At 45.1% G+C, this 14,752-nt stretch overlaps 1 protein-coding gene across 1 annotated transcript in view; it reads right to left on the reverse strand.

The window, feature by feature from the left end:
- The window catches only part of PAPPA (pappalysin 1), a 217,316-nt gene that overhangs the window by 86,491 nt on the left and 116,073 nt on the right, over positions 1–14,752 (reverse strand). The window contains exon 10 of the mRNA XM_050926896.1: positions 9,283–9,479. Within this exon, the coding sequence (XP_050782853.1) occupies positions 9,283–9,479 (197 nt within the window). The remainder of the gene's footprint in view (positions 1–9,282; positions 9,480–14,752) is intronic.

A 14,752-nucleotide genomic window follows, 5' to 3' on the forward strand; every position in this document is an offset into this window, starting at 1 on the left:
CATGTCACCTCTACTCTGGGACTTAATTTTCTCATTATTGCTCTGCCTCAAAGGAGTGATGTAAGGCTTCATTAACAAGTAATAGTGAAGTCACCTCTTCTAGAAGTGCAAAGCGTTATTACTGAGAGCCATGCTGTGAACCCGTTACTCACATAGTGAGTAGTTATGCACAAGAGCAATCCGAGTGAAATCAGCTGGGAAGGAGACCAAAATGCTCTGCAGAAATGTGTGCTAGCATCCCATACTCATACACATAGCCAGTGGGACTGCTTGTGGCAGTAACACCAGCACTGAGTCAGAAGTTCATAGCATGGCCCCTAGGCATCCATGATTGAAAGCTGGGCCCTGAGGGCCTAGTTGTGGTATTAGATATATTGCACGGCTTCCACGGATACCAGTGGGCTTTGCACCCATTTATCTGAGTGGAGAATGAAGCCTGCTTTTTGGAGCTGTTGAACATCCAACACTCCTACTCAAGTGACTTCAAAGGGAACAGGGAAAATCAGGCCTTAAGGTCAATATTTTCAAACATGGTCACTAATTTTGGATTCCTCAATATTAGGTCCCTGAGTTGAGGAACTAGTGGCCAATGGTAATAGGCCGTTTATACCAGCTGAGGCTCTGGCCCCAAGGTCTCACATTTTCAAATCCAGCGAGTGATTTCGGGTGCCTAACACCTCCTTAAGTGGCTTGACTTTCAGACACTGGAAGAGTGAGCACCTATCCCCTGAAAATCATGCCTCATTAAGGTGCCTCAGGTTGGACACCCAAACACTGAGCGATACCCAGAGATGGTGGCCCTTTCTGACAAGGTAGGCCTAAATGCCTACAATGCTCTGGACAAGCAGTCCAGACAAGCCTTCATTTAAAAGAAAAACAAATTCTCCACTGCTGGCATGAGAAAGTTTACTTTCAGGCTTAAAGAAATGAGTGTGTGGTTTTGAGGATGGCATTCCGTTCTGCTGAAGAATAGCACCCTGCACGTCTGTGTATCTGTGGCTTTGTAGCTACACTACAATCTTGGAGAGCTCTGTTTACATATTTTACATGTTTTCTTGCGCAGAACATGAAACCAAATGACATAGTAAAGACCATGCTGGCTTTGCTCCTGCACCCCTCTTCATCTTCTTCCTCTTATTATTATTTTTAAATTCAATCAAAACTAATCTACAAGCCTATTTTTAACCTAGCTTGATTGACTGGCAGCGCTTTAAGCAGGTTTTGTTTCCTGCTGCAAAGGGAAATTATGCAAACTACAGTGAAGCTGCACGGTGGGGAGTCAGAGGAGGGCTGAGGAGGGGGTGGGAAGAGAAATGATGTGATCCCTCCATGCATGAACAATGCAAATGTGGTGATATATTTATGCATGATCGTTCCGCTTGGAACAGAGAGAGACCTGAAACAAACAATCCAGATAGGGTGCAGGGGAGCTACCCCACGTTTACTGCAGTCCATGCTGTGAATCACAGGGGTACAGCAGCTGCAGATGGCGAGACCAGCAGGTGGAGTGGCAAGAGCAAAGGAGGGGAGATGTCCCCATTCACAAAAGTTTACGCTAACGAGCACTCTGACTGTACCAGGTACCCACTTTCCATCTCACTGATGAGATGGGGGTGCCAACCAGGCATGTTTTCTGTTCTCGGTGTTTATAACAGCCAGGATGATAGAATGATGTACTGTCCTGGTTCCCTGAAAATGCAGATGAGGCTTTTTGTTAGAGAAAAGCTACCTACCTACCTACCTTCCCTCAAGTTCTGGCCTTAATTTAGTACAATGTTATGGACTCCTGATCGTGTTTTGCTAGTGGTAAATGCCTCCAGGTGCTAGGCAGGCAGGAGCAGTTTCCAGTACCTGAGGACTTTCAGTTTGACCTTCATTTCTGAAAAAGGTCAGATCAAACCTCTCTGCGAGTCCTGATGGTAGCTTTGCTCACTGCATCATCCTTTGTTTCTTTTATCTATTTTCTGAACAGCACACAAAGGGAACACAGTGTACCAGCCCCTGGTCCTCACTGTTCTGTTCCCTTTAGATGACTTGCATATGTGCTCTTGAAAAATTATTCTGAAAACCAAAGGGTGGGGGGAAATCCCTCCAGTGTTTGGTGAAATAGCTTGGAATCTCCTCTGACATCTCACTATGTTTGCTGGCCTGAAGCTACTACATTCACCATGCAGGCTGATCGTTTACTACTGCAAGGATGAAATAAATGCTGAAGGAAGTGGATGGGAGAGAGACTATTTTTCTATCAGGGAATGCAGTCAAGGGATTAGCATTCTACCCTTTTTACTATCTAATCCCTGGTTGTCCATTAAGCTAACTGTCTTTTCCAACCTTCTCTATACAATACAGCCTTTTCATGCCGGACAGCACACATGGAAATCCTACTTCTCATTCAATTTGACTTTGAACTGTAGATTTCCTCAAAACATCGATCTGAGTTATGCACAGCAGGGATGGTGTCGCTATTGAGGGACATCCTTCCAGCCCCCCAGGTGGCCCATCTCCAGCATGGTACATGGAACGGAAGATAACAATACGAGGTGGCCAGCAATGCACTTGTTGGAGTGCAGCAGATCAACGAAAAAAAATTATCACCATTAGTAAAAGAGCTGAAAAATCACGTTTTCCCAGAGAGAGGTGATAAGAACAAACCCCCACGAATTTGAACCAACCTTTCTTTAAGATTTGAAAATACCAGGATTACGTCTTTCATTTTTGAGGGCCTCTGAATTTTCTAGTTCTGGGAAGCAGGACAGTCTAATCCTAGCCAGTGTGGCCCAGTGGACAGGATACCAACTAGCACTCAGGAGGCCTGGGTTCTATTACTGTGTACCTGCTGGGTGACCTTAAACAAGTGACTTCACTCTCTATGCCTCAATTTCCCCATCTGAAACCCCCCATCTCAGAGTGGGGCTGTGATGAGGCTAAATTAATTCATATTTGTAAAGCGATTGAGATCTTCAGATGATGCGCTAAGTGCCACTATTAAGCCATGGAGTGGACGTGCCAGAGATCTCCTGGGAAAGACCATTCTTTTGAGATTTCCAGCCCAGTTCGGCACAGTGGCAAGAGGCCAGCTCCTTGGCAGACTCAAACGTGCTGTTGGTGGCCAATTGAGGACTCCCTTGGCATGCCGGAAGCTTGGGTGGCATATGGCCTCTGTAGTAGCTCCTGCATCAGATCTTTCTTGGCTCTGCTGCAGGCGCATGCCTGGTGAAACAAGGAGTGTGGCCACAATGTTGCTATGTTAAGTCAATCTGAACTGCTCGACTAGCCACTAGTAGACAGCATAAGACAAAACAGCCTTTAGGCCAGAGACCCAGTTATCTGGTCAGTAGCCTCTGGGCCAAGGTCTGGATAAGCATTCTGATTTTGAGGACTCATCTGAACCAAACTCAGGCACTCAGGAGGATCACTACTAGAAATCTATCTACATGAGCAGAGCATAGACTTGAAAGAGAAACCTACAGTCCTTTTGCAACAGAAAGCAACTAGGACCTAGCTCATCGTTTTCCAGAACCAGCCTCTGCTCACTCATGGTTCCACCACTAATGGTTCCTCTTAGGATATATCTGCACAGCAATTAATCACCAGCGGCTGTCCCAGGTCAGCTGACTTGGGCTTGGGCTGTGAAATTGCCGTATAGGTGTTCGGGCTCCTTGGGAGCCTGTGATGGGGCAGAGTCCCAGAGTGCAGGCTTCAGCCTGAGCCCGAACATCTACACAGATTTTTAGCCGAACTCATGCCCCATGAGCCTGAGTCAGCTGACCTGGGCCAGCCACGGCTGTACCGTGGGTCTTTTATTCCAGTGTAGACGTGCCCTTAGCGGGATTCTGCTGCCAACCAAGAGGCCAGCAGGTCAAAGCCTGGATGTGCTATCAATAAGCAAGACATTTGCAAAGCAAATCATCTTATTAAAACTGGAGATTGTTTCTCAATCCAAGCCCAACGGAAATGTCACTGCTGAAGAGCAGGAACACGTGGCTTCTAATGGGGAAGTTCAGACAGGGCCATTCACAGAGCCAAGAGACAGACACCTTCCCTTGTGTCAAGCAGGTCACCTCAAAGGAAGTGACAGGTTTCCTCTTTTCCCCAACCCCCTCCAGGATTATTATATTTATTGGCATCTTCTGATCTTCGGGGAATTCTCTGCTGAGCTATATTTATTTGTTGAAATAAAACTATGTGGCAGAAACCTGGGGGTGGATTCTTCATCCTTGTCAATGTCATTACTGTATTTGCTCTACTCCCCTGCATCCCCTCACAGGTCCCCAATTTGCTGCGCTATTTCCTTTGTGCAGGGGGCTCTCTCTCTCCTAGTGCATGGAACATCAGCAGGTCAGCGGTTCTGTAAGACCTTTTGCAGCAGGTAGAGTGATGTGCTTATTGCTTACGCGCATGGGTGTGTGCAAGCATTAAGAACTGAGAGAGAGGGCACAGAAGTAACAACAGAACAACAGTCCCCTTCCATGACTTCTTACTCCAATGGGAGTCTCTGTGTGGTGACCCTAGGCAGCACAGGGTATATTAGTCAGTCTGGGAGCTTAAGAGCCAGAAAGAACCACAGGGTGTCTCTGTGTCCAGCAGACTCAATACAAAATCTCCTTTCAATTAGTTCCAACTGAGCCCTGCTTCCTTTCTATCCAGGGGACAACACAGGTACCAGCAGCAAGCGTAAGCTGCATATTTACACAGTGACTTTCTGTAATCAGCTCCTGCACAATTGGGAGGAAATGCAATCAAGGCCTGCTAAGCTATTCAGGGGCTGGCACTGTAGGTCGCCAATGCAAACATCAGCTTCTGGGTCCTGCACGCCATGTTGCTATAAGTGGGATAATAACAAGCAGGGCTTGCTGGAAGGGCAAGAGTGAACTATCCAAAGATTCTCTTTTTATTCCTTTATTAAAACCACTTAACGGCTCAATGGGAATTAAACCACAAAAGAGTTAGCCATCCACAAGTGGGAGCGATGCCAACCAGAGGTGAGGCGAAATGGCCTCCCAAGCCCCCTGTGGTCACTCCACACACGCGAGCGCTCCATCTGCTTTTCGCTCATAAAACAGTGGATTTCCCTTCAGAAGATCTCCAAGGTAAACAATCCTTCCTGAAACCAGCCTGTCAGTGTTTGTGTGGACTTCCCATAAAGGATAATAGCAAAGGGAAAGCTGTGCCGAAAGCTTGCTGTAAAAAACAGCAACAAAAACAAAACAACAACCCTGAAACACAAGAGCGCTGTTTGATACAACCTGCTCTAAAAACAAACAAACAAACAAACAAACTCCTCTTCCAGTGCCAATGGTGCTGTTGGAAAATAAGAGAAACACCTGCACAATGAGAACGCTGACCCAATACGTAGCCTTCTAGCCAAACTGGCCTCCTTAAATCCCAATGGAAAGCAATGCGGCCTCCCATTCACACTCTGTCTAGTCCACAGCAGGCTCCCTTCCTTAAAACTCTCCACTGGCGCAGCTTCACTCACGGGCACTTCACTGGGCAAGCCGACGTGTTAACCACTGTGTCGTCTAATGCAGAGGTCACTAGTGTGGGCGTTGGGGGACGCATTAATCCTGCCGTCCCATATTTCTAAAAGGGACCTGGCGAGGTGCCAGCTAAATGGGAAGAGGGGGCTCTCATGGGCTTCCGATATGGAAAATGTTCTAGCCCTCTCAAAGTAGGTCTCTATGGCACAGTGGTTAAAGAACCAGTGGCCACGCCAGCACTCCCACTTGAGCGTCACCTACAGTGACAGCAATAAGGAATTGTAAGAAACAGGGCTAATGCAGACATGGGGTCCTATCTTCAGTTGCTGTACATCGACTTAGCTCCACTGATGTTAGTGACTTACAGTAGCTGAGGATCTAGCCAAGTCCTGTAAAGCATTACACCAGCCTCAGTAACCTCCAGCACAAGAGAAGTTCCAAGGAAACACCACATGCACAAGGCATGTGTCCTGATACTGATTCTCAAAGCATTTATGGAAAAGAGAAGATCCTTAAAAACCTTCTGAAAGATTTGTAGGTTGAAGAGTTGTCCAACAGTGTGGAGCTTGCCCAAAAACTCCTTGTCCATCAGTAGCAGATAACTGGTTCTCCCTGCATCAGAGGATGAGAAACTTAGAAATCATCAGAGGATGAGAACTTAGAAATCAAGAAAATACTGCGTAGGTACAAGTAGCTTGGCATTTGTGCAATGTTTCGACTGGTCCAAATTGGCTTTAAATGTGACACTATTAGTTCTGAGAATATTCCTTAATCAGCTCTGAAAAGTGGCTGCCAGGAAAGTAGAAGTGGCTGGTTTATTGTTTTTGCCCCGGTGGAAAGTGTGACTACTTAAAAGGTGAGAAGAGATTTGGCCTCTCCTTTGTGCCAAGATTGTGTCATTCTTTACAAGCATTTTGGACATTGGCTATCCAAAAACAGGTTGGATATTGTAGCTTCTCTTTTTTTCGTAGTATTTCAACATTTCTCAATCGAGTACTCACGACTAACCCTACAATAACAAAACAAGTACAATCGAGTACTCATGGGTAATCTTAGAACAACAAACAAACGTGTGCAATACAGTTCTCATGAACAACCAACCCCACCGTACCAAGCACCTGGGCTTAGTCCATTGCTTGTAAACAAACCCAGAATAGCTAACACATGTGAGCAGGCCAACATTCAGAAGCCACTCTACAATATCAAGTAAAGGCACTGAGCCCAAGACTTATGAATAACATGACAGTAACTAACAAATGGGAGCAACCTACAGCTCGTGAGCAACCTCTGACAGAAATAAAGTTGTGGTGAGAAAACAATTTCAAATATCCAAAGATGAGGGGGGAAAACATCCTAAGTGACTTTAAAAAGAAAGTACTTAAAATGTTTTTAAAGCACCTTGGTAGCGCCATTTTAATTACTGAAAGCATGATTAGTTTGCAAACAGTGAGCTTATGTATTCTGTGTATTATCATGTGCCACACTCATTTCAGGGGATTCAGATGGGAAAAGCCAGCACAAATGCCTCTTTATTTTCAAGCCAAAGACTACAACACCATGAAAAACTATAACTGAAAATACACACAGACACACACACACACACACACACACACACACACACACACACACTCAACTCTGAATAATATTCTGATGGGGAAAGGCATCCCTTTCGCCAGTAATCTCAGTAGAAAAAAAAAACAGGTCTGGAGGACATAGCGCTTCACTGATTGTCACATGCAGTGATTAGAGGGAGGTCTTAGGTTAATTTTCACCCTGTCAGGGCTTCTTGTTAAGATGCTGATGGCGTACTACCTAGTCTAAGTATCAGAGGGGTAGCCGTGTTAAGTCTGTATCCACGAAAACAATGAGGAGTCCGGTGGCACCTTAAAGACTAACAGATTTATTTCAGCATAAGCTTTCATGGGTATGATGCATCTTCAGATGCATCTGAAGAAGTGGGCTTTTAACCCACGAAAGCTTATGCCAAAATAAATCTGTTAGTCTTTAAGGTGCCACCGGACTCCTTATTGCCTGGTCTAAATGTTCCACAGTGATATGTAATGAGCTGTTCTGCAAGTTATGACGCTGCCTCGGTGATGTGGAAAATAATGGCTCCATACCCATATGTCTTTAACTTCAGAAGGTCGGTTAACTTAATGCACTAGTGCAATGGGGACATGGCCACATACATACAGACTCTATGGTTGTTAACGGGGACACACCCTGGGCCCTTGAGCACCAAAAGTACAAGGGCCTACCTGTCGAGCTAAAGGAATATCCTTTATCCGGGAGTGTCAGCTCTTATGGGCACTGTGGCCAGCCACAAGGGGGAGACATGTTCGTGAGCCTGTGTGATGCAATGGTGTCTTGTATGTACATTTTTGTAATGAGGCTGTGACTACCTTGTCTCAACTGGGTACAACAAACATGCCTGTCTGGGGATTGGTCCTGCTTTGGGCAGGGGGTTGGACTAGATGACCTCCTGAGGTCCCTTCCAACCCTGATATTCTATGATTCTGTGCCTGACTTGTGGCTACACAGCAGGGTTTTTTTTTTTCTCAAAGCATGACCATATGTCACCTACTTCACTGCCTACCCCTATTTGTATTAGTACACTATGAAAACAGATCTGCTGTCCCATAGTGCCTCAGCCGGGGTAGAGCGCCCGGAGCACATGCACACCAAGCAGCGCCAGAAGCATATTAGACGCTGCATTTTGGAATGTTCTAATGCACAGAGAACGGAGAGGGAGGAGGAGCAGTGGCACCTGTGCACAGCAAAAATAAAAGAACATATACCAAACAAGTAACCACAAGGCAACCATGTGCAATCCTAGGCTGCTAGTAAGGGTGACTCTGCCATGGTACTAACCCAATACTAACGGCACTTTGTGTTTTTGGAGTGGACTTTGTCACTAACTGGTTATGGATTCATGTACAATATAAACTGGACCAAGTGGTTCATATACCGTTGTTCTCCCTTGCAGGCCTCTTGGAAGCGTTCAGAATGTATAATTCACAGTTAAATCTTTTGCTGTATATGTTGACATTGAACTTCCCTCTACACTGCCCTCCCATGACCCCTTCTAGATAACCATGGCTAGTTCTACCAGGGGACTGTTTACTTTAGAGAAGAGACAACTCATGACAAAAGTATACAAAGTAATGAGTGGTACAAAGCAGGTCAATCGATCCCCACTGTTCACCCTTTCTCAGAATACACGAATGAGGGGGACATTCAATGATACTGAAAAGTGACAAATTCAAAACTGTTAGAAAAAAATATTCCTTCATACAACACACACTTAGCCTTTGGAACTCATTGCCACAAGACAGCATCAAAGCCAAGAGATTCCAGAAAGGATTCAATATCAATACAGATAACAGGAATATCCAGCCTTACAAGCAATAGATATGAATAAACAAACACTTTGGAAGGGATATAAATCTTCAGGCTTTGTATATAAGGTATCTTTAACTAATGGGCTTTAGGAGGAAACCTTCCCTGGGGGCAGGTTATCTTATAATTGCCTCTTGCAGAGTTCTTCCTCTGAAGCAGCGGATATTGGGCATCATTAGACAGGATTCAGGAGCAGAGAGACCAGTAGTTTGAGCCAATTCCTACCTGGTCATTAGAGGCAGAATCTGGAGCAAACTGCTGCTTGGCAGACTCATACTGAAGAGAGCTAGCATCAGTTGAGTTCCTTATCCAAGCTGCAGGTTAACTGGGTGGATCTGTGGATGGAAGTTTTGCATTGTTGGACTTAGCTTTATAGCAGGTGTAGGGCTTGGGTCTTCCTTACCTGAGTTGCTGCTGGCTGACCAATGACCACCCAGCCTGGGCACCCCTGGTCACTATGATGAGAGACTGACACGTTGGAAGCCCACTGGTCCAGGAAGCCTTTGGGGGTATAAACCCCACAGTCTTTGATGCTGGTCATTTGCTCAAACTCCTCACATACACCATCACCGTCATGGAAGTAACACCTGCTGGGCTCGTCTGCAGTGAGAAATCAAAGAGGAGTAATTACTAAGGACTTCCCACACTCATCTGTGTCCCCAGTTGCTTGGATCACAATAGGCCAGGCAAAGGAAGTGGTAATGCATCCCCTATCCAGGTCCATGTGCAGTAATGGCAGTGGTCATTCAGCAGCGCGAGCTGAGATGATTTAAAAAAAGCAGACAAATAAAGACTGCAGTTCTTCTGCCCTATGAAAGTCCCCACGATACTTCCTAGCCTGTATTTTCCCTGCATATTCTTACCTGTATCCATTTTAAAAGAATCTTACTAAAGCATAGTGCTGAGATAGAAAATGCACTTACAGGGCCAAATTCTTAGCTGGCAGAACTTTACTGACTTTGATGGAGTCAAGCCAACAGAGAACTGGGTCCACAATGTTTCCCTTTCTTGTTCTTAAATGACACTTGCAAAACGACAACAACTGAATTCAGTGATGGTCAACACTGCCAAACGAACAGCCCTAGGGAGAAACTAAAGGCCAAATGTATCTGTTTATTCAGATACAGCGTGGGCAGTGGGAAGGTATACTTGCCACACACACACACCGCCCCAAGCGATGTGACTTCGACTTGACCTGGAAGGATCAGAAGCAAGAGGGGATTTAAATCTCTTTATTCATTTATTCTGTGGCTTCTCTAATGAGACCGCCAACAAAGATGCCCATTAGTGCCAGATTTCTGAGGTTGCGTCTGTCACGCTCACCCAGTAGGAACTGAACTGAGACCAACCCTCTCCTTTTAAACAGACCTCAGACCAGTAATGACTTTCAGTCACTAAAGTACTCACTGAGAATTAAATTTCTGACCTATCAGTATCCCAGTTTATATCATGTTATCAATGCCAAGCATCCAGTCCCAACATGCTGTTGTATTTTTGTCTGGTAAAGAAGTTACTGCAAAAACGGTAGGAAACTAGCATGAGCTGCTAGTTAGAATGATGGCAATGAACCCCAAGTGAGAATTGTGTTGGTAGCATTGGACTTTCTGGAGACAGGTGTCAGAAAATTCAATAGTCACTCAGTTCTGCGTCACTTCCAAAATACTAAATCCCCTGTTTATTTTTCCTCATTGTTTAAACAGTGAAATACCATTGCATGAGCCAGAATAAATCAGTTTATTATAATTCAAGTATGTAATGAGTTTCTCCTTCCCTCCCCCTGCCTGCCCCAACATAAGATTCTAATCCCTTAATATCAGGCTTGGTCAAAAGAGTGGAAGGTAACAAGAAGTCAATGAACACTTGCATGCTGCATTCCCTTGCTCCTGACATCTGTGGCCAACTTGGAATGGTGCTGAGAGTCACCTAACGAAGAATTCCACCATTTCATCCCTCTTCATCTCTTTTTCTCTTTATCTTTCCTTCACATTTGCACTAACGTGTTTAGACATCTCTCTGAAATGCCTGCGTAACTCTGGTATCAAGTGGCCAAAGCTGCGTATAGTCTTCAGAAAACTACATCCCAGATTAAGGGAGGATCTGAACAGATATTTCCAAGAAATATTCAGGTCTGGAAAGATGGTGGTAAATTACCAAAAGTAAAACACCACTTATTCTTTGGAAAAAAGGTTTTATGTTCTCTTATAAAGAGACCGATTTCCTTAACAAGTGCAAGCAACTACAGACCACCAAATTTTTAAAAAATGACTTTCCATTATAGACAGACACATGGCAAGTACAGACACGCCAAGGCAGCTTGCTCACTGACACATACTGACTGAGGCACACATTTATTGACAAACACATGTACACACAAAAGCACTCACATACTCCACCGATACTCATACACACACACAATGCCCATGCAGGGATAGCCCCACTGACAGAGACACACTCTCCATCCACACAATCATCCTGCACATACACATTGAGACACAATCTCCACAAACAGACTGATTTTTCACTATAGGCACTGGAGTAAGCACAGAATTTACATAACCAATGTTCTCCTGTACTGTTTCCAAATGTTCCCTCCTAATGCGATGATAAATGTAATGGGCCTCTGATAACATCATGTGTTTGGGATAAAAGAATACTCAGGACCTGCTCCAATCAGATGACTTAATTCATGTTCACATGGAGAGGAAACTGCCTTCGAATAGCTGTGATCCAGGCCAGTGTGTGATCCTTACAGAGGCTAATTTGTTCCTGATTATGTTTAAGACCCCAATAAATCTGTCTGCTCGGAGTCTGCAAAACCCAAGGGAGGAACAGACTGGAGAGACAGAGATGTCTGAATTAAACGGAGACTGCCCAGATGATTAGCAAACAGCAATGTGGTGTGTGAGTGTCCCATCTCCAATTCCAGTCCCAATGAGTCAGTGTGCTCTGCCCTTTATTACCTGTCGGTAACACTGGCTGAATGGCATTACTGAAGTGAGACAATAGAAGATCAGGTGTTCAGTCAATGATGTAAGCTTTGAAAAATGAGGGAGGAAAAGTGGTTTTACAACTGCATTTTGCTTTTTAAGGGAATATGTTCTTGCCACTAGCAAATCATTCTGAAACATTTAAAGATGTCCTTTTATGGGGGGAATAAATACTGGAAAGTTTCCAACCCCATGGCTTTGAATTTCAATAGGCCTCCAAAGCTCATCACATAAATACTCTCGCATAGGAGTGAATCCCAAGAGGCTGATCTTCCCGATCTCTTTCCGAACTTTGTAGATGCAGAAGGGGTGCATGTTGGAATCAAGGTGCTGGCCAGTCCCCAAACTAACCATGCATGGGTGACTGAAGGGAAACCCCGGGGCCTGATTTTCAGTGGTGCTGAGTAGCTGCGACTCCAGCAACTCCTGTTGACTTCAGATGGGGCTTTGGGTGCTCAGCACATCTGAGAATCAGAGACACAGTTTTCATACTGCACTTGGGTAATGTTCTGGGTCAGGTCTTCCTGAGACTTCCCTCACTACTTGTGAAAAACTATGGATTTGACTGTTGTCCGTCTGTGGTGCGCACCAGGCATAACTCCAATCAGTCAATGGAATTATATGGACTCAAACTCAGACAGAGAAGAAGTGGCCCGTATATTTCACAGTGGTCAGGACAATACTAGGTACTCTAAGCAGTAACAAATACATCCATGCTTTCTTTTCCCCTTCCTTATCAGCCCCAAATATCTCCTTCAGCACGGTTCCTGTCCATTCATACATCCACCCCTTTCAGGCAATTTTCTTGCATTCTAAAATAAAGGACTCTTCAACACTGCTCTTGTCCATCATTCTGAGAAATCTGGCAAGGGCCTTGGTTGGTCAGAATGTAATGGCAAAGCATGAAAGACTTTACCCAGCTCCAACCACCAAATCTGATTATGCCAGGGACTTCTATTCCTAGTGGTATAGGACAGCAGTTCTTTGTAAGATCCATGGCTGAAGTTTCACCAACTTTGGAAGCAATGTTTCCAAAGCCAGAAGGGTGGCAAAGACTGGATGTGTGCAAAGTAAGGCAGCGAAGGAAGCAGGAAGTGACACTGAATGCAATCACACATTTGGCCAAGCAATAATCTCTTCTCCTGAGAGACACCTGTAATTATAAACTGGTGTTGTTTTAATTGATGTTTCTTTCCCAACAGCCTGTTTCACCCTCCAGTCTACTCTGCTAGGCATCAGTCAGGATCAAAGCCAATTGTGCTATACCTGTATACACAAATGTGAGGGCATGGTCTACCATTGCATGACCTGACCCTACAACGAGCTCCATGTGGACACTGTGAAACTCATCACTGGATCAGGACTAAGCCAAAACACAGTTTATGAAGAATCTAAAAGCATAGGCCTTTAGGATAGCTGACACTTCCCCCTGAACTATTTGCAGTGGACTCTTCTTTTCATTTTACTTGTCAGGCACCGAATTAGGCAGAAGGCACTTGGATAGGAGCTACTGCTCTTACCAGGCCCTGTTGTGCACTCCATTGTTGTACAAAACAGACCAGGATTTAAGGAGACCATGTGTGGTGGCAGTAGGCAGCATCCATTATAGAATATCAGGGTTGGAAGGAACCTCAGGAGGTCATTTAGTCCAACCCCCAGCTCAAAGCAGGACCAATCCCCAGACAGATTTTTACCCCAGTTCTCTAAATGGCCCCCTCAAGGATTGAGCTCACAATCCTGGGTTTAGCAGGCCAATGCTCAAACCACTGAGCCATCCTGCCCCCCATGTTTAATCTCTTGAACTTCAGAGAGAACCTAGACTCCAACTGTGTCTAGTAGCCTCAACAAAAAATCCCCTTTATTTTACTTACATCTGAGTCTGATCTCCTCCCTAACACAAGGGATACTGCAGGCTCCATCTGCCATTTCCTGACATTCCCTTTTGCTGGATCAGACCCAGATTCCTTTGTACAGTAGGGTTCATCTCACCTCCTGGTACCAGTTGCACTTATAACAATAGTTTTGCCTTGGTGCTTCTCTCTACTGCTAGTTGCGTGCTCCTTGTACTGTGTTAACTAATGGAGTTGCTTTTCAGCTTGAAGTAGTGTCTAATTTTAACTGCTCAACCACGAATGGGTCCTGAAGCGGTGCAGCTGCTGACTGTGAGCAAGAGTGACATGAAATAATTAATACAGATGCCAAAATCGAATACAATTCTGGAACAGCAAAACTGCTGCAGGGGCAGCAGTTGGGAATGGGAGATGGAGTCTCTCTGGAGGTTTTGATACAGATGCCCAAAGACCCTGAGCTGAACCCTGAAGGAAACCAAAGTAATAATCCAGGCAATCCAAGTTCCCTTCCCCCTACAAAACCATCAGTGTGGGCACTGGAATTTTTAAGCCAGACCTTGCCCCTTTTTCTATCTGCTTTGTGCTGTTGGCAGGAGGAAAACTCCTGCTTAGCCAGTTGACAGGTTTGCCCCGGAACGGGACAGTCTCTGAATGGCACATGCAAGCTCTCTGCTAAGCTCTGCGGACCCTGGTGTAGGGTATGTGTCTGAAGAAAGAGGTATGGCAAGACCACTGCTGCTTTCCAGTGAGCCTCAGCTTTAACCAGAGTTTGCAACCCACAGCAGCCCTGAGTCTCGTCTCCATTGTACAGGGGCTAAAGTGCTGGAGTGAGGATGGAAAGCCATCTTTAGCATGGCTCCCCAAGCACAGCTCCCAACAGCAGAAAATTCAGCTGTCAGCATCCAGTGTTCCCATTTCTCACTGGGTTCAGAGGTAAGGGAAAGTACAAAGCAAGGCAGGTAGTAAAGAAACCTTCTTGGAAGTTGCTAACATTGCTAATATTGTAGTTCACGGAAGGATTGTGGTTACCTGTTCA

This window comes from Gopherus flavomarginatus, chromosome 17 (assembly GCF_025201925.1).
Source record: "Gopherus flavomarginatus isolate rGopFla2 chromosome 17, rGopFla2.mat.asm, whole genome shotgun sequence".
Lineage (NCBI taxonomy): Eukaryota > Metazoa > Chordata > Testudines > Testudinidae > Gopherus > Gopherus flavomarginatus.